Source organism: Macaca fascicularis, chromosome 11 (assembly GCF_037993035.2).
Source record: "Macaca fascicularis isolate 582-1 chromosome 11, T2T-MFA8v1.1".
NCBI classification, from domain to species: domain Eukaryota; kingdom Metazoa; phylum Chordata; class Mammalia; order Primates; family Cercopithecidae; genus Macaca; species Macaca fascicularis.
Genome location: NC_088385.1, coordinates 2,739,244 through 2,758,794, shown reverse-complemented (window position 1 = coordinate 2,758,794; position 19,551 = coordinate 2,739,244). Strand labels below are relative to the sequence as shown.

At 38.2% G+C, this 19,551-nt stretch overlaps 1 protein-coding gene across 9 annotated transcripts in view; it reads left to right on the top strand.

Annotated features, from left to right (window-relative positions):
- Positions 1–19,551, top strand: part of CACNA2D4 (calcium voltage-gated channel auxiliary subunit alpha2delta 4) — a 133,283-nt gene that overhangs the window by 9,594 nt on the left and 104,138 nt on the right. For all 9 annotated transcript variants that reach the window (XR_012419868.1, XM_065523538.2, XM_065523539.2 and 6 more), the window contains 2 exons: positions 855–1,017; positions 1,463–1,594. Coding sequence is in view for 8 of the 9 variants with exons in the window: in XM_065523538.2 (XP_065379610.1) it covers positions 855–1,017; positions 1,463–1,594 (295 nt within the window). In the remaining variant the exon portion in view is untranslated. The remainder of the gene's footprint in view (positions 1–854; positions 1,018–1,462; positions 1,595–19,551) is intronic.

Sequence of the window (19,551 nt, the reverse complement as noted above, 5' to 3'; positions counted from 1 at the left end):
AAAGAAGACACAGAAATAAGAAAACACAAGGTTGGTTGAGGAAACAGTGGGACCTGGGCCCTGTGTGTCCAGAGGCTGGTGACGAAGACAGTGGCCTTGGACAGTTAGATGAGGGGGTCGGGGGAGCCTTGGGTGCCAGCCTAGGAGCCTGGCCTTTCTCAGCAGGGAAAGGCAGGTGCGGAGGGCTTGAGGAGGGCTGGGACGCGGCTGGGAGTGTGCGTGGAAGGCCAGCGCGGGCCGCAGTGTCGTGAGGAGGAGCCGGGTGTGGGGTGCAGGAACCTGGCGTGGCAGTTGGCGTGGGGATGTCCGTGAGGCACTCCTGGGGGGTGTTCAGGTGTGAACCCGGTCGTGTGGAGGAAATGGGCCGGGGCTCTGCTGGAGGCAATCCTAGCACACCCTCCAATACTGCGTTGGAGAGCCCGAGGGCAGCTGCGGGACTCGGAACCTGTCTGAGGCCAAGGCTGTAGGCCCCAAGATTCCGCAGGCACCGTTCTGGGGCTCTGGGGCCTTCCTGGCCCGCGAGAAGTGGACGAGCTGATGGGGCTCTTGTCTCTACCTGTCCTTGACTCGCGGCTGCCTGTCTCCTCTCCGCCTCGGCCGCGTCAACACACGCTGCTCCAAGCTGGGGACTGAGGCAGCGGCCAGGACGATGGTCATCAAACATCGGCCTCCTGGATGTTTTTGTCCCGAATCACCCTATCATTGCCCAGCGCGCCGCTGCAGGTGCCTGTGTAGACGCTGATGGCCGCTCCGCCCCGGCCCTCGCGTCCTCTCACCTGCGCCGTTTCTCTTCCTCTCTCTCCGCCTGTCCCTGTGCTCGGGCCGTCTCCGTGGGCCTCACCCGTCCACCCCAGTTCGACTATTACAACTCGGTCCTGATCAATGAGAGGGATGAGAAAGGCAACTTCGTGGAGCTGGGCGCCGAGTTCCTCCTGGAGTCCAATGCACACTTCAGCAACCTGCCGGTGAACACCTCCATCAGCAGCGTGCAGCTGCCCACAAACGTGTACAACAAAGGTAGCCTAGCACGCTCAGCTCAGGCACACTCACCAGGCACGCCCACCTAGCACACCCACCAGGCACTTACCAAACACACCCACCAGACACACCCACCAGGCACTTACCAGACACACCAACCAGACACACCAACCAGACACACCCACCAGGCACACCCACCAGGCACACCCACCAGGCACACTTACCAAACACACCCACCAGGCACACCCACCAAGCACATGCAACAGGCACACCCACCAGACACACCTACCAGACACACCCACCAGACACACCCACGAGGCATGGCCACCAGACACACCCACCAAGCACACCCACCAGGCACGTCCACCAGGCACACCCACCAGGAACTCACCAGACACACTCACCGGGCACGCCCACCAGGCATGATCACCATTTTCCTGAGAAGTTCTACAGGATCATGATCATCTATAATCTCACCCTTCAGACCCAGATATTTTAAATGGAGTCTACATGTCTGAAGCCTTGAATGCTGTCTTTGTGGAGAACTTTCAGAGAGACCCAACGTTGACCTGGCAATATTTTGGCAGTGCAACTGGATTCTTCAGGATCTATCCAGGTAAGGACATGGAGTTGCATCTCCATGACCTTCTGGGATTCTTCTCTGGAAATAAGACAATAGGGGCATTGAAGATGGACCCTGCCACTCAGGTCCCCAGTGAATGGGGCTGGTCCTCCTATCCCAAAGCATCTCCAAGCCCACACTTTAGCCCTTCTCACTGCATGATATGCACATATTAAAAGGCTGTGGAATGGATGAATGAATGAATGAATGATGAATGAAACCATCAAACACCATGAAACCAGTCATTGAATGCCCACATGAAGCTCCTGTCTCATGAAAAGTACTTTGGGAGATACAAAGAAGGATAAAACAATTCTTTACCTTAAGGACTTTATGTCCCAATTGGAAAAATGAGGCGCACTCACCAAGAGTGTTCAGCAGCAATCCAGAAAATGGCACAGGCCACTCTGTGGCTAGTGGCCAACTTAATAGAGTCCATCAATAAAAATAGAAAACACAGAGCACAAAGTTTCCAAAAGTTCTACCTCTTTTTGGTTCCCATTTAAAATAAGTTGGCTCTCCATTTCACCCCAACCCATTTTTATAGTTTAGCACACAGTCCAGGAAGTCTTAAAGTTATCCCACTTTTCTGAAACAGGAAACCAGAAAGGCCCGAAAGGACTCCTCTGTGTCCACAGGCTGGAAAGTCATTCTCTCTCTTGGAGTGCAAAGGGACCTCAGAGCTCCTGCAGTTCCCATAGTTGGCATTGTGTTCTTCTGCCAGAATTCACAGCTAGCTATTGCGGCTGTTTTGATTCTCTGGAGCTTCAATGAATAGGTTTATCCTTCTTCCATGCAGCTTACATGCCCCTCCTGTCTACTCCAGGGTGGAATTCCTGTAAATATTCCTGCCACATCAGGGCTTCCAGAGACGCCAGCTTATATGTAAACAACACAGTCCAGCTGTGAACTCATCAGTCAGTAGAAAGAGGCCATTTCTCACTATTTTGAATTGCACTATTTTTATTGCTGTTGAGTTTTATGAGTTATCTATATATTCTAAATATTGATCCTTTATCAGATGTGTGATTTGCAAATAATTTCTCCCATTCTGTGGGCTGCCTTTTTACTCTGTTCATATTGTCTTTTGATGAACAAACTTTTAATTTTTTTCTGAAATCCAATTTGGTTATTTTATCTTTTGTTGCCTATGCCTTTGGTGTCATATCCAAGAAATGACTGCCAACTCTAATGTCATAAAGTGTTTCCCCTATGTTTTCTAACAGGAGTTTTATAGTTTTAGGTCTTACATTTCCATTTTTAGTTAATTTTTATATATGGTATTAGATAAGAGTTCAGCTTCACTTTTTTGCATGTGGATATACAGTTGCCCCAGCACTATTTGTTGAAAAGACTGCCTTTCTTCCATTGAATGGTCTTGGTACACTTGTTGAAAATCATTTAATCATGTATGTGAGGGTTTATTTCTGGGATTTTTATCCTATTTCATTGATCTATATACCTCTCTTTATGCCAATACCATGCTGTTTTGATTATTGTAGTTTTTCAGTAATTTAAAAATCAGGAAGTGTGCCTCCATAGGTTTTTCTTTCCCCCAAATTGTTTGGGCTATTTGGGGTTTCTTGAGGTTCCATATACATTTTAGAATGAGTTTCTCTTGCTATTGAGATTTTGATAGGGATTGCATTGAATCAGTAGACCACCTTGGGCAGTACTGATATCTTAACAATATTAAGTATTTCAGTCTATGAATATGGAATGTGTTTTCATTATTCCTGTCCTTAATTTCTTTCAGCAATGTTTCATAGTTTTCATTGTTCAAGTCTTTCACCCATTGGTTAAGTTAATTCCTAAATATTTTATTCTTTTTGATGTTATTGTAAATAGGATTTTTAAAAATAATTTCTCAGATTGTTCACTGTTAATGTATAGAAATGCAACTGATTTTTGTGTGTCAAGTTTGTCCCCTGATACTTTGCTGAATTTATTTATTAGATCTAAGAGTTTTTTGTGGAATCCTTAGGGCATTCTACATATGAGATCATCTGTGAACAGACATAATTTTACTTCTTTCTTTCCAGTTTGAATGCCATTTTATTTCTTTTTTATACCTAATTGCTCTAGCTAAAATTTCCAATACTATATTGAGTAGAAGTGGCAAAAGTGCACATCCTGGTCTTGTTTTTGATAATAATAAAAAAAAATCTTCTAGTCTTTCACCATAGAGTATGATGTTTGAGATGTGGTTTTCCACACATGATTTTTATATCGGTTTTATTCTATCACTAGTTTTTTTTTAATGTTTTTGTCATCAAAGGATGTTTAATTTTGTGAAATGCTTTTTATGCATCCATTGGGATGGCCATGGAATTTTTTCCCTTCATTATGTTAATGTGTGTATTACATTGATCAATTTTCATATGTTGAACCATCCTTGCATTCCAGGAATAAGTCCTATTGGTTATGGTGTGTAATCCTTTTAATATGCTCCTGAGTTTTGCTTGCTAGTTTTATGTTTTCATCCATTCTGCCAATCTCTGTGTTTTGATTGGAAAGTTTGATCCATTTATATTTAAAGTAATTACTGTTGAGGGACTTATTTCTGTCATTTTGCTATTTGTTTTCTATAAGCCTTAGGCTTTTTGTTCCTCATTTTCTGCATTACTGTCTTCTTTTATGTTTAGTTGATTTTTTGTAGGGAAACATTTAAATTTCTTTCTCATTTCCTTTTATATGTATTCTATAGTTATTTTATTTCTGGTTACCAGAGGGATTACATTTAACATCTTAAAATTATAACATTCTAATTTGGATTTATAACAGGTTAACTTCAATAACATACAAAAACTTGGCTCCTTTACAGCTCCTTATCTACCCCTTTTGGTTGTTGTTGTCACAAAATTCCTTCTTTATACATTGTGTGCCCCAAACCACAAACTAATAATTCTTGTTTTTTAATTTTTAATTTTTGTGGTATATAGTATGTGTATATATTTATGAGGTATATGAGATATTTTGATATAGGCATACAACATTTAATAATCACATCAGGGCAAATGAGGTATCCATTGCCTCAAGCATTTATCCTTTGTGTTACAAACAATCCAATTATACTCTTTTAGTTATTTTAAAATGTAAAATTAAATTATTACTGACTATAGTTACCCTGTTGTGCTATCAATACTAGATCTATCCATTCTTTCTATTTTTTGTACCCATTAACCATCCCACTTCTCCCCCACCCCATCACTACCCTTCCCAGCCTCTGGTAGCTATTATTCTAATTTTTATCTCTATGGGTTCAGTTGTTTTAATTTTTAGCTCCCACAAATAAGTGAGACGTGAAGTTTCTTTATGTACCTGACTTATTTCACTTAACATAGTGGCCTCTGGTTCCATTCATGTTATTGCAAATGACAGAATCTCATTCTCTTTATGGCTGAATAGTACTCCACTGTGTACATGTACCACATTTTCTTTATCCATTCATCTAATGTTGATGGATATTTAGATTGTTTATGAATCTAGGCTATTGTAAATAGTGCTGCAATAAACATGGGAGTGCAGATATCTCTTCAATATATGGATTTTCTTTCTTTTAGGTAGATACCTAGCAGTGGGATGGCTGGATCATATGGTAGCTCTATTTCTAGTTTTTTGAGGAACCTCAAAACTGTTCTCCATAGTGGTTGTACTAATTTGCATTCTCACCAATAGTGTATGAGTGTATGAGTTTCTCCAAGTTCTTGCCAGCATTTGTAATTGCCTGTTTTTTGGATACAAGCCATTTTAATTGGGGTGAGATGATATCTCATTGTAGTTTTGATTTGTATTTCTCTGATAATCAATGATGTTGAGCCTCTTTATATACCTGTTTGCCATTTGTCTTTCTTCTTTTGAGACATGTACATTCAGATTTTTGCCCATTTAAAAATCAGATTATTTGATTTTTTTTTTTCTCATTGAGTTGTTTGAGCTTCTTATGTATTCTGGTTATTAATCCCTTCTCAGATGGATAGGAGTTTGCAAATATTTTCTCTCATTCTGTGAATTGTCTGTTTACTTTGTTGATTGTTTCTTTTGTTGTGCAGAAGCTTTTTAACTCGATATGATCCCATTTATCAATGTTTGCTTTGGTTGCATGTGCTTGTGGGGTATTACTCAGGATATCCTTGCCCAGTTCAATGTCCTGGAGAGTTGCCCCAATGTTGTCTTTTAGTAGTTTCATCATTTGAGGTCTTAGGTTTAAGTATTTAATCCATTTTTATTTAATTTTGGTATATGGTGAGAGATAGGAGTCTAGTTTCATTCTTCTGCATGTGAATATCCAATTTTCCCAGCACCATTTATTGAAGAGACTGTCCTGTCCCCAATGTGTGTACTTGGCACCTTTGTAAAAAAAAATGAGTTCACTGTAGATGTATGGATTCATTTCTGCATTCTCTATTCTGTTCCATTGGTCTATGTGTCTGTTTTTATGCCAGTGCCATGCTGTTTTTCTTACTATAGCTCTATAGCATAATTTGAAGTCAGGTAATGTTATTCCTCCAGTTTTGTTCTTTTTGCTCAGGATAGCTTTGGCTCTTCTGGGTATTTTTTGGTTCCATATACATTTTTGAATTGTTTTTTCTATATCTGTGAAGAATGTCATTGGTATTTTGATAGGGATTGCATTGAATGTGTAGATTGCTTTGGATAGTATGGACATTTTAACTATATTAATTCTTCCAATCCATGAACATGGAATATTTTCCATTTTATTGTGTTCTCTTCAATTTCTTGCATCAATTTTATAATTTTCCTTGTAGAGACCTTTCACTTTTTTGGTTAAATTAATTTCCAGGTATTTTATTTTATTTGTGGCTATTGTAAATGGGATTACTTTCTTGATTTCTTTTTCAGATTGTTTGCTGTTGGCATATAGAAATGCTACTGATCATTGTATGTTGACTTTGTCTCCTGCAACTTTACTGAGTTTGTTTATCAGTTCTAATAGTTTTTTGGTGGAGTATTTAGGTTTTTCCAAATATAAGATCATATTATCTGCAAACAAGGATAATTTGACTTCTTCCTTTCGAATTTGGAGTCCCTTAATTTTTTTCTCTTGTCTGATTGCTCTGGGTAGGACTTTCAGTACCATGTTGAATAATGGTGGTGAAAATGGACATCCTTGTCTTGTTCCAGATCTTAGAGGAAAGGCTTTCAGTCTTTCCCCATCTAATATGATACTAGCTGTGGATCTGTTGTATATGGTTTTTATTATGTTGAGGTACGTTCCTTATATACCCAGTTTTTTTAGGGTTTTTACCATGAAGAGATGTTGAATTTTATCAAGTGCTTATTCTGCATCAATTGAAATGATCATATGGTTTTTGTCCTTCTTTCTGTTGGTAAGATGTATTATATTGACTGATTCACATTTGTTGAACCATCTTTGCATGGTTCTTCTCTTTGCACAGTTCATCTCTTAGTCATAATGAGTGATCTTTTTGATGTATTGTTGTATTCACTTTGTTAGTGTTTTCATTGAGAATTTTTGCATCAATGCTCTTCAGGGATATTGCCCTGTAGGCTTTTTGTTTGTTTGGTTTTTGTTTTGATATGTCCTTTTTGGGTTTCAGTATCAGGATAATGCCGGCCTTGTATACTGAGTTTGGAAGTATTTCCTCTGCCTCTATTTTTCATAAAGTTTGAGTATGATTGGTATCAGTTATTTCTTAAATTTTTGGTAAACTTCAGCAATTCTGAAACCATCTGGTTCCAGTCTTTTCTTTGCTAAGAGACTTTTTATAATGGGTTCAATAGCATTACTTGTTATTGATCTGTTCAGGTTTTGGATTTCTTCATGGTTCAATCTTAGTAGGTTGTATGTGTCTAGGAATTTATTCATTTCTTCTAGGTTTTCCAATTTATTGGCATATATTTGCTCAGAGTAGCTTCTAATGATCCTTTGAATTTCTGTGGTATCAGTTGTAATGTCTCCTTTTTCATCTATGATTTTATATATTTGAGTCTTCTCTCTTTTGTTCTTAGTGGGGCTAAAAGTTTGTCAATTTTGTTTATCTTTTTTAAAAACCGACTTTTTCATTTCATTGATCTTTTGTATTTTTTATCATTTCAATTTCACTTATTTCTGTTTTGATCTTTATTATTTCTTTTCTTCTACTAACTTTGGGTTTGGTTTGCTTTTGCTTTTCTAGTTCTTCAAGATGTATTGTTAGGTTATTTAAAATTTTTCTACTTTCTTGATATAGACACTTACAGCTATAAAATTCCATCTTAGTACTGCATTTGCTGTATCCCATAGGTTTTAGTATGTTGTGTGTCCATTATCATTTGTTTCAAGAAATTTTTCAATTTTCCTTCTTAATCTCTTCATTGAATGATCATTCTATAGCATATTGTTTAATTTCCATGTTTCTGTATAGTTTTCAAAATTCCTCTTCTTGTTGAGTTCTAGTTTTATTCCATTGTGATCAGAGAAAACACTTCATATTATTTCAACTTTTTGAAATGTTTTGAGACTTATTTTCTGGCCTAAATATACTCTGTCCTTGAGAATTATCCATGTGCTGAAAATAATTTGTATTCTGTAGCCATTGAGGGAAATGTTTTGTAAATATCTATTAAGTCTATTTGGCCCATAGTACAGATTAAGTATGATGTTTCTTTGTTGATTTTCTGTCTGGATGATTTGTCCAATGCTGAAAGTGGGGTGTTGAAGTCTCCAGCTGTTATTGCATTGGGGTCTATCTCTCTCTTTAGCTCTAATAATATTAGCTTTATATATCTGGCTGCTCCAGTAAATATATTTTTACAATTGTTATATCCTCTTGCTGAATTGACCTGTTTATCATTTTCTAATGACATTCTTTGTCTCTCTTTATAGTTTTTGTCTTGAAATCTATCTTGTCTGATGTAAGTATAGCTGCTCCTGCTCTTTTTTTGGTTTCCTTTTGCATTGAATGTCTTTCTCCATTCCTTTATTTTCAATGTGTGTCTTTACAGTTGAAGTGTGTTTCTTATAGGCAACAGATCAATAGTCTTGCTGTGTTTTTTGTTTGTTTGTTTTTAGGTTTTTAAAAATGTTTTTTGCCAATGACACAGTCCTCAGGAGGCCCTGAGAACATGTTCCCAAGCTTTGTTTTGTTTTGTTTTGTTTTAATCCATTCATTCATTCTGTGTCTTTTGAGTGGAGTGTTGAGTCCATTTATATTCATGTTATTGATAAGTAAGGACTTAACTCCTGCCATTTTGTTACTGTTTTCTGGTTGTTTTGTGCTTCTCTTTTTTCCTTTTTTCTCGTCTTCCTTTTAGTGAGGGTGATTTTCTCTGGTGGCATATTTTAATTTATTGCTTTTTATTTTTTGTGTATTCATTGTATACTTTTAGATTTGCAGTTACCATGAGGCTTGCAAATAATATCTTATAACCCATTATTTTAAACTGATGACAACTTAATACTGATTGCATAAACAAACAAGCAAAAAGAAAACTAATAAAAACTTTGCATTTTAACTTCGTCCCTCTGCTTTTTAACTGTTTGTGAACTGTCTATGTCTTGAAAAGTTATAGTTATTATTTTTGATCAGCTCATCTTTTTGTTTTTCCACTTAAGATATTAATAGTTTACATACCACAATTATAGTGTTACAATATTCTGTGTTTTTTTATGTATTTACTATTACATTGAGCTTTGTACCTTCAGATGATTTCTTATTGCTCATTAATGTCCTTTTCTTTCAGATTGAAGAACTTCCTTTAGCATTTCTTATAGGACAGGTCTTGTGTTGATGAAATCCCTCAGCTTCTGTTTGTCTGGGAAAGTCTTTATTTCTCCTTCATATTTGAATGAATTTTTTGGATATGCTACTCCAGGGTAAAAGTTTTTTTTTCCTTCAGAACTTTAAATACGTCATGCTACTCTCTCCTGGCCTGTAAGGTTTCCACTGAAAAGTCAGCTGTCAAACATATTGGAGCTCCGTTTTCTGTTATCTGTTTGTTTTCTCCTTGTGTTTTTAGTATCCTTTCTTTATCCTTGACCTTTGGGAGTTTGATTATTAAATGCCTTGAAGTAGTCAACTTTGGGTTAAATCTGCTTGGTGTTCTATCTGCTTGGTAACCTTCTTGTGCTTGATTATTGGTATATTTTTCTGGGTTTGGGAAGTTCTCCATTAGTATTCTTTTGAATAAACTTTCTACCCCAATCTCTCTCTCTCTACCTCCTCTTTTAGGCCAATAACTCTTAGATTTGCTTTTTTGAGGCTACCTTCTAAACCTTGTAGGCATGCTACTTTTTAAAAAATCTTTTTTTCTATTTGTCTCCTCCGTGTATCTTCAAATAGCCTGTCTTCAAGCTCACTAATTCTTTCTTCTGCTTGATCAATTCTGCTATTAAGAGATTCTGATACATTCTTCAGTTTGTCAGTCATATTTTTCTCTTTTTTTTTTTTGAGACAGTTTCGCTGTGTTGCCCAGGCTGGAGTGCAGTGGTGTAATCTCAGCTCACTGCAACCTCTGCCACCTGAGTTCAAGCTATTCTCCTGCCTTAGCCTCCCAAGTAGCAGGGACTTCAGGTGCATGCCACCACACCTGGCTAATTTTTGTATTTTTTTAGTAGAGACAGGGTTTCATCATGTTGGCCAGGGTGGTCTTGAACTGCTGACCTCAAGTGATCTGCCCACCTCGGCCTCTCAAAGTGCTGGGATCACAGGCGTGAGCCACAGCACCCTGCCTCTGTTGCATTTTTCAACTTCAAAATTTCTGCTTCATTCTTTCAAATTATTTCAATTTCTTTGTTAAATTTATCTGATAAGATTCTGAATTCCTTCTCTGTTATCTTGAATTTCTTTGAGTTTTCCCCAAACAGCTATTTTTAATTCTCTGTCTGAAAGGTCACCTCTCTCTCTCTCTTGCTCTCTCTCTCGGATTGCTCTCTGGTGGTTTATTTAATTTGTTTGGTGAGATCATGTTTCCTTGGATGGTCTTGATGCTTGTGGATGCTCTCCAGTGTCTGGGCATTGGAGAGTTAGGTATTTATTATAATCTTCACAGTCTGGGCTGTGAAGAATGAAAGTTTGTATCTATCCTTCTTGGGGAGGTTTCTAGGTATTCAGAGGGACTTGGGTGTTGTGATCTAAGTGTTTGGTCACTACAGCCATATCTGCATGAGGGAACACCTCAAGCCCAGTTAACACTGTGGTTCTTGTAGACTTGTAGAGATACCATTTTGGTGTTCTTGGATAAGATCTGAAAGAATTCTATTATCAGGCAGAGATTTGTTATCTCCCATTACTGTCTCCCAGACAGACAAAGTCTCTCTCTCTGCTTCTGTCTCTGCTGAGCTGCCTGGAGCTGGAGGAGGGGTGACAAAGCACCCTTGTATCCACCATCACTGGGAACATGCTGGGTCAGACCTGAAACCAGTGTAGCACAGGGCCTCTCCCAAGGCCCACTGTAACCACTACCTGCCTACTGCCTATGTTCACTCAAAGCCCTAAGGCTCTATGCTCAGCAGATGGTGAAGCCAGCCAGGCTTGTGTCCTTCCCTTCAGGGGAGCAAGTTCCCCCAGATCCTGGGCAGGCCCATAGAAGCAGCCAGGAGCCAGAACCTGGAGTCATAAACCTTAGAAATCTACCTGGTGCTCTATTCTACTGCAGCTGAGCTAGTACTCAAACCACAAGACAAAGTATTTTCCACTCTTCCCTCCCCTTTTCCCAGGCAGAAGAGTCCCTCCTCATGTCCACCACCACCACAGGCCCACAGGAAGTACTGCCAGGCTACTGCCAATGTTCACTTAAAGACCCAAGGGCTCTTCAGTCAGTTTGTGAGACTCATCCTTCAAGGCAGTGGACTCCCCTCTGGCCCAGGGTAGGTCCAGAAGTTCTGCCCAAGACCCAGGGCCTGGAATCAGGGACTCTAACAGCCCACTTTGTGCTCCACCCCCACTGTGTCCAAGCTGATGCCTAAGCTGCAAGACAAAGTCCACTGTACGCTTCCCTCTGCTTTTCTCAAGCAGGAGTCTCTCCTCATAGCCACCACAGCTGTGAATGTGCTGGGTCACACCTGAAGCCAGCGTGTCTCAGAGTCTAACTCAAGGCCCACAGTGTGTACTACCTGATTACCAATACTGATTATTCAGGGCCCAAGGGCTTGCTATTTATTTATTTATTTATTTATTTATTTATTTACTTACTTTTGAGACGGAGTCTCACTCTGTCGCCCAGGCTGGAGTGCAGTGGCTAGATCTCAGCTCACTGCAAGCTCCGCCTCCTGGGTTCACGCCATTCTCCTGCCTCAACCTCCCGAGTAGCTGGGACTACAGGCGCCCGCCACCTTGCCCAGCTAGGTTTTTTTGTATTTTTTAGTAGAGATGGGGTTTCACCGTGTTAGCCAGGATGGTCTCGATCTCCTGATGTCGTGATCCACCCGTCTCGGCCTCCCAAAGTGCTGGGATTACAGGCTTGAGCCACCACACCCGGCCAAGGGCTCTTTAGTTAGCCAGTGATGAATCTTGTCAAGGACTGAGCTCTTCCCTTCAATGCAGCAGGTTCTCTTGTAGACCAGAGTGTGTCTAGAAATGTCATCCAGGAGCTAGGGCCTGGAATGGGGGCCTCAGGACTATGCCCAGTGCTCTATCCTACTGTGGCTGAGCTGGTATCCAAGTTGCAAGACAAAGTGCTCTTTACCCTCTCATCTTCTCAAGTGGAAGGAAGGGGTCTCTTTTGGAGCTACAAGCTATGCTGCCTGGGGTTAAGGGTGGAGTAACACAAAGCATTCCCTTGGCCGCCCCACCTGGTATTTCACTAGATTGTGTGTCCCCCAAGTCCACTGGCTCCAAGGCCAGCAGAGCACTAGAACTTGCCTATGAGTTGCATTCCTTGTGGCCTAGATTGTCTTTCAAGTTTATTTAGTACCCCAGGGCACTTTTAGCCCGTGATGGTGAGGCTTGCCCAGACTCAGGTTCTGGCTGCTGGGATGGGCGATTCCTGTCTGACTAGGCTCCCTCTGTGGGCACCATCTGAGTTCTGCCTGGGGTTGGCGGCACTGAGTTCCAATGCAAAGTCCCACAATCACTGCATCTTCCCTCTCCCAAGCACTTAGATTCTCTCTCTGTGGCGTGTGGCCACCGAAGGGGGTTTGGCATGGGTGGCATCAACAATTCAAGGCTGTTTTGTATAACCTCTTCAATGCCTCTTTCAGTGATATGGAGTTAAAATCAGGTACTGTTTTTGCTTATTTGATTTTTGCCTCTTATGAAGATGCTTTTTTTGTGCAGATTGTTGTTAAATTTGGTGTTCCTTTGGGGAAGATGACTGGTAGAGGCTTCTATTCAGCCATCTCACTCTCCCTCTCTGTCTTAATAATTCTTTTGAATGCATTAGTCTTTTAAATTCTGTAGAAAACAAAATTTTGTGTTACAATAATACAAGTTTTCAGCCTAGTACTGGCTTTGTAAAATGTGTTAGTCTCTTAAATCATGCAGAAAACAAGCAGTAGAGTTAAAATCAGTGTTACAATAATATTAGCTTTCATAATTGCCCATGTATTTTCCTTTATGAGACCTTTATTTTTTAAATATGGCTTCAAGTTACTGTCTAGTGTCCTTTCATTTCACCCTGCAGGAATCCCTTGAGCATTTCTTACAGGGCAGGTCTATTAGCAAAAAACTCCTTCAGCATTTTAAAATACAGGAATGTCTTAATTTCTCTCTCACTTTTGAAAGATAGTTTTGCCAGATAGAGGATTCTTGGTTGATGAGCTTGTTTAAATTCTCTTTTAGCACTTTGAATATATCAGTTCATCAACTCTGGCCTGCAAATTTCTGATGAGAAATCTACTGATTATTTTATTGATAGTCCCCTGTATATGATGAGTCCCTTTTCAGTTGCAACTTTTAAGCTTCCCTCTTTATCTTTGCCTTTTGAACTTTTGATTGTAATGTGTCTCCTGTGTGTGGATCTCTTTGAGTTGATTTTACTTAGAGTTCATATTTGGATGTTTATATTCATGTCCTTCATCAAATTTGGGGAGTTTTCAGCCATTATTTCTTCAAATACTCTCTCATTATTTCTTCAAAATTTTTGTCACTCTTCTCCTTTTGAGACTCTCACAATGCATACGTTGGTCAACTTGATGGTTTCCTATAGTTTTCTTAGACTCCATTCACTTTTCTTTAAGCTTTTTCCTTTCTGTCCCTTAAACTCAATAATTTCCATTGTCCTATCTTCAATTTCACCGATTCTCTCTTCCACCTTCTCAAATATGCCTTTGAATCCCTCTGGTGGATTTTTAAAGTTTCAGTTACTATATTTTCAGCTCCAGAATAATTTTAAATTTACTTTTAGATTTCTCATCTCTTTACTGATATTTTCATTTCATTCATATATTGTTTCTTGACTTTTTCCACATCTTTCTTTAGTTCTTTGTATGTCTCAAAGACAGTTGTTGTAAAGTCTTTGCTTGATAGATCTACCATCAGATATTTTTCAGAGATAGTTTCTGTTGGTTTATTTTTTCCCTCTGAATGGGCCACACTTTCCTTTTTGTATGCCTTGTAATTTTTGTTAAAAAGTGGACATTTCAATTTACATTTGAACTGAACATTCATATGGTAGCTCTGGAAATCATACTCTCCTTCTCTAGAGTTTCCTGTTTTTGTTATTTTAAAAAAATTGTTGTAGGCTGCCTCTGTGCTGAGGCTCAGCCTGAGGTGTAAACTTAAGTTCTTGTCAGGTCTTTTCTAAGCCTTATTCTGGGTACGCATGGTCACTTTCTAATTTCCTATGCAGTTGTTTTTGAATATTTTAGTTTTTAATGTCTGGCTCACAAAAGCAGAAAATAAGAAAATGAAGGGGGAAAATGATCACTGGCTCTTTAAATATCCTGAAAATAACCTCAGTATAGGAAGAGAGGTTTGCAGCAATGGGAGGAAGTACAACAATGCACAGACACTTCTTTATTTGCACTTTTGTGATCAGAAGCAGCAATCAGCAATCAGAGCACAGAACCTCAATATGGAGGACAGGATTCTTTTTGCTCACCCTGGCTTCTACAAGCTGTGTAAACTGTTCCAAGAACACATGCACACCTGCCCAGCACTGGGCTGGGGCATGAGTAGCTGCTACTGTGCTAAAAGCTAAAATAAACAGAAATTAACTGCAATTTACCATCCAAGACCTCCCCTGGAAGTTGCAAATCTTTAATAGACTGCAGAGTTCCAAAATAGTTACAGCAGACAGATTCTACCAGCGCAGTTGTTGTCTAGATGGGATATAGATTCCTGGTGCTTGCTACTCCACCATCTTCCCAGAATCCACTCTCTGCTTTGTTTTTGTTGTTTGTTGTTGTTGTTGTTGTTGTTGAAATTTATAAAACTGGTTTAGTATATAGGCTTTTAGAGCTTGCTTTCCATTGAGCATTGTGCTCAATGGGCTGTCACATATTCTTTGGGGCAAATTTATCCATCCTTTTGATGCCATCTGGGTTTTTTCCAGTTTTTGTTTTTCTTCTTTGTTTTTTACTTTTGTGAACAGTGTTATTATGAAAATTCTTACACATGTCTCCTGAGACGTATTACGAAAGTGTCTCTTGGGTGTATACCTAGGAATGGAATTGCTAGGCCCTAAGATATGTGGGTATTCAACTTTGAAAATTCCAAATTTTTTTCCAAAATACTCACACCAATTATATTCCCACAATCAATGAATAAGAGATCCCATTGATGAACAATTTATCTAACTCTGAATGTTGTTAAACTTAGAAGTTTTTTGTTGGCCAGGTGCAGTGACTCACACCTGTAATCCCAGCACTTTGGGAGGCCAAGTCAGGGGGATCGCTTGAGCCCAGGAATTCAAGACCAGCCTGGGCAACATAGTGAGACATCATCTCCACCAAAAAATTTTTTAAAAATGAAAATCAGCCAGTCATGGTGGCGTGCACCTGCGGTGCTATTCAGGAGACTGAGGTGGGAGGATTACTTGAGCCCAGGAGTCTGAGGCTGCAGTGAGTTGTGATCATGTCACTGCACTCCAGCCTGAGTGACAGACCAAGACCCTGTCTCAAAAAAATATTTTTTTGCTAATAATTTTTTAGTATAAAATAGTATTTCATAGTGGTCTAGCATTGCATTTCCCTGATCAGTCATGAAGTTGAGCATTTCTTTATATGTTATTAGCTGTATGTATATCCTCTTTTGTGAAATGCATATCGTCTTTTGCCTACTTAACTATTGAATTTTCTAATGTTAACCAATCCTTGTATCCCTGTGAGAAACCTAACTTGATTATAGTAAATGATCCTTTTATGCATTGCCAGATTTGGTTTATTAATATTTTGTTTAGGATTTTTGCTTCTATATTTATAAGTGAAATGGTCCCATAATTTTTCATTCCTTTACCATCCTTGTTAGGTTTTCAAAATTATACTAACTTCATAGAATATATTTGGGAGTAGTCCCTCTTTTTCTGGTTTTTGGAAATATTTGAATAAGATTAGAATGATCTTTTCCTCAAATGCTTGATAGATTTCATCTATAAAGCATGTAGGCCTGATGTTTTCTTATGGGAAGATAAAATTACTGCTTTGATTTATTGATCACTTGTAATGCTAATGTGGCTTTCTATTCCTTAAAATTTGAAGTAGTTTTATTTAGAATCCATCCATTTTATCTGACTTTTCAAATTTATTTGTATGAATCTATTATTCTCCTATTATCATATTTTAAGTCTCTGCTGTATCTGTAATTGTGTCCCCTTTTAATTTACAGTATTATGCATTTTTTTCTTTTCAATTCCCCATAGATTTCTCTACTTTGTTAGTCTTGTCAGCAATCATTTTTTGTCTTTGTTGACTGCTCTTAACTATTTCTCTATTTTCTATTTCACCTATTTTAGCTCTTTCTTATGTTCTCTTTTCCCTTTCTTTGAGTTTATTTTGTTCCTCCTCCTAACTTCTTAAATGAGACACTTAGCTTTAAGTTTCAGCCTCCCTGTATTTCTAAAATAAATGTTAATTCTACACTATGCCGCTAGAAGCTCTGTTTTTGCTACATCTCACAGGTTTTTATTGGTAGTGAGTTATTTTAAATTTTATTTTTATTTATGGCAAAAATATATATAATATAAAATTTACTAGCTTAACCATTTTAAGTGAACTTATTAAAAGTATCACTGATAACAAGTGCATTTTCATTGTTGTGCAACAATCACCACCATCCATCTCCAAAACTCTTTTTATCTTGCAAAACTTTATACTTATTAAACAATAACTTTCCATTCTCTTCTCCCCTCTAGCCTCTGGCACCCTCATTCTATGCCTATCTCTATGAATTTAACTATTCTATGTACATCATATAAGTGAAAACATACAGTATTTGTCATTTTGTGATGGGCTTACTTCACTTAGCATAATGCCCTTAAGGTCCATCCATGTTGTAGCATATGTCAGAATTTACCTTCTTTTTGAGGCTGAATAATATTACATTTTGTGTGTATACATATATATGTACATGCACATACATATACACACACACACACGTGGGAATGTAAAATGGTGAGGCCTCTATCACAAGGGTTCCAACTTTTCTAAATCCTTGCCAGCTTGTTATTTTCTGGAGTTTTCTTTTTGTTTAGTGTTTTTTAGTTTTCCTGGTAGTAGCCATCCTAATGGGTGTGAGGTAGTATCTAACGGCAACTTTGATTTGCATGCCCCTAATGATTAATGACTTTGAACATATTTTCATGTGCTTACTGGCCATTTGCTCATCTTTGAGAAATATCTGTTCAAGTTCTTGGCTCATTTTAAAATCAGGTGTTGTTGTTGAGTCATAGGAGTTCTTTATATATTCTGAATATTAACCTCTTTTCGGATTGACGGTTTCCAAATATTTGCTCCCATTCTATGGGTTACTTTTTCACTCTGTTGACTGTAGCCTTTGATACATACAGGTTTTTAATTTTGATATCCAATCCATCTATTTTTTCTATTGTTGCCTGTAGTTTTGGTATAGAGGTAGTGTTTTAATTATCATTTGCTTCTAAATATTTTGAAATTTATCTGTGATTTCTTCAATATTTCAGTTATTTAAAAGTGTGTTTTTAAATTTACAAATATGGAAATGTAGATAAATATTTATATTTACCTTTTTATTCTAAATTTTTAGATCAATTGCTTTGTGGCCCAAGAATTTGGTGCATATAAGGGAAATTAATTTAAATTTATTTTAATGACCTAGTGTGATATCAAGTTTTGTAAATATTCCATATGTGCTTGAGAAGAATATGTGTACTCTCATTGTTGGATGAAAACTTCTATACATGCCATTAGATCAAGCTTGTTAATCGTATTGCTTAAATTTTCTATATCTTTGCTGATTTTATATTTGCTTGATCCTTATGAACTCCTACAACACTTTTTATTTTAATGTGTCTTTTGTCTGATAGTCATAGAGTGACACCAGCATGATCATGGTTGATATTTACCTGATACATACTTTTTCCTTTATCCCTTTATTTTCTTTTTTTTTTTTTTTAATTTATTTATTATTATTGTACTTTAAGTTGTAGGGTACATGTGCATAACGTGCAGGTTTGTTACATATGTATACTTGTGCCATGTTGGTGTGCTGCACCCATCAACTCATCATTTACATCAGGTATAACTCCCAATGCAATCCCTCCCCCCTCCCCCCTCCCCATGATAGGCCCCTATGTGTGATGTTCCCCTTCCTTCAAACTTGCTGTCATTTTAGCCATATCTGTTGAAAATAGTTTATAGCTTTTAAATTTTTATCCAAACTGGCAATCTCTTTTACTAGTTAGCAAGTTAAGCATATTTACATTTATTGTGAACATTGGTATATTTCAATGTGCTATCATCTTATTTTTACTGATACATAATATTTGTACATATTGATGGGGAACATGTAATATTTTGTTATATGCATAGAATGTGTAATGATCAAGTCAGGGTATTTCGGGGTGTCCATCACCTGGAGTATTTATCATTTATATGTGTTGGGAACGTTTGAAGTCCTCTCTTGTAACTACTGTGAAATATACAATACATTGCTAACTATAGTCACCCTACTCTGCTATCAAATATTAGAGCTCATTCCTTCTATCTAATTGTATCTTTGTGCCCACTAACCTTCCTCTCTTTATTCCTCCTCCATCCACCCACCACGCACATTTCCCAGACTCTGGTATTTGTCATTCTACTCTCTACCCCCATAAGATCAACTTTTTTAGCTCCCACATATGAATGAGAACACGTAGTGCTTGTCTTGAACTCCTGGCCTCAAGTGATCCTTCTGCTTCAGCCTTCCAAAGTGCTTGGATTACAGGCAAGAGCCACTACTCCCAGCCCAATGTTCGTCTTTCTGTGCCTGGCTTGTTTCACTTAACATAACAACCTCCAGTTCATCCATGTTGCTGCAAGTGGCATTTCATTTTTTATGGCCAAATATTCCACTGTGTGTATATACCACATCTCCTTTATTCGTTTTGATGGACACTTACGTTGATTTTGTATCTTTGCTATTGTGAATAGTGCTGTGATAAACATGCAAGTGCAGGTATACCTTTGATAAACAGATTTCTTTCCCTTTGGATAAATTCTAGGTCATGGCATCACATGGTAGTTCTATTTTTAGTTTTTTGAGAAATCACCGTATTGTTTTCCATAGTGGCTATACTAATTTACATTCCCACCAATGGCATATGAGTTTCTTTTTCTCTGCATCTTTGCTAGCATCTGTGTGTGTGTGTGTGTGTGTGTGTGTGTTTATTAATAGCTATTCTAACTGGGATGAGATGATATATCTTTGTAGTATTGATTTGCATTTCCCTTATGATTCGTGATATTGAACATTTTTTCATATATCTATTGGCCATTTGTATGTCTTCTTTTGAGAAATGTCTATTCATGTCCTTTGCCCACAGTTCAATGGGATTATTTGTTTTGTTTTGTTTTTACTGTTGAGATGTTT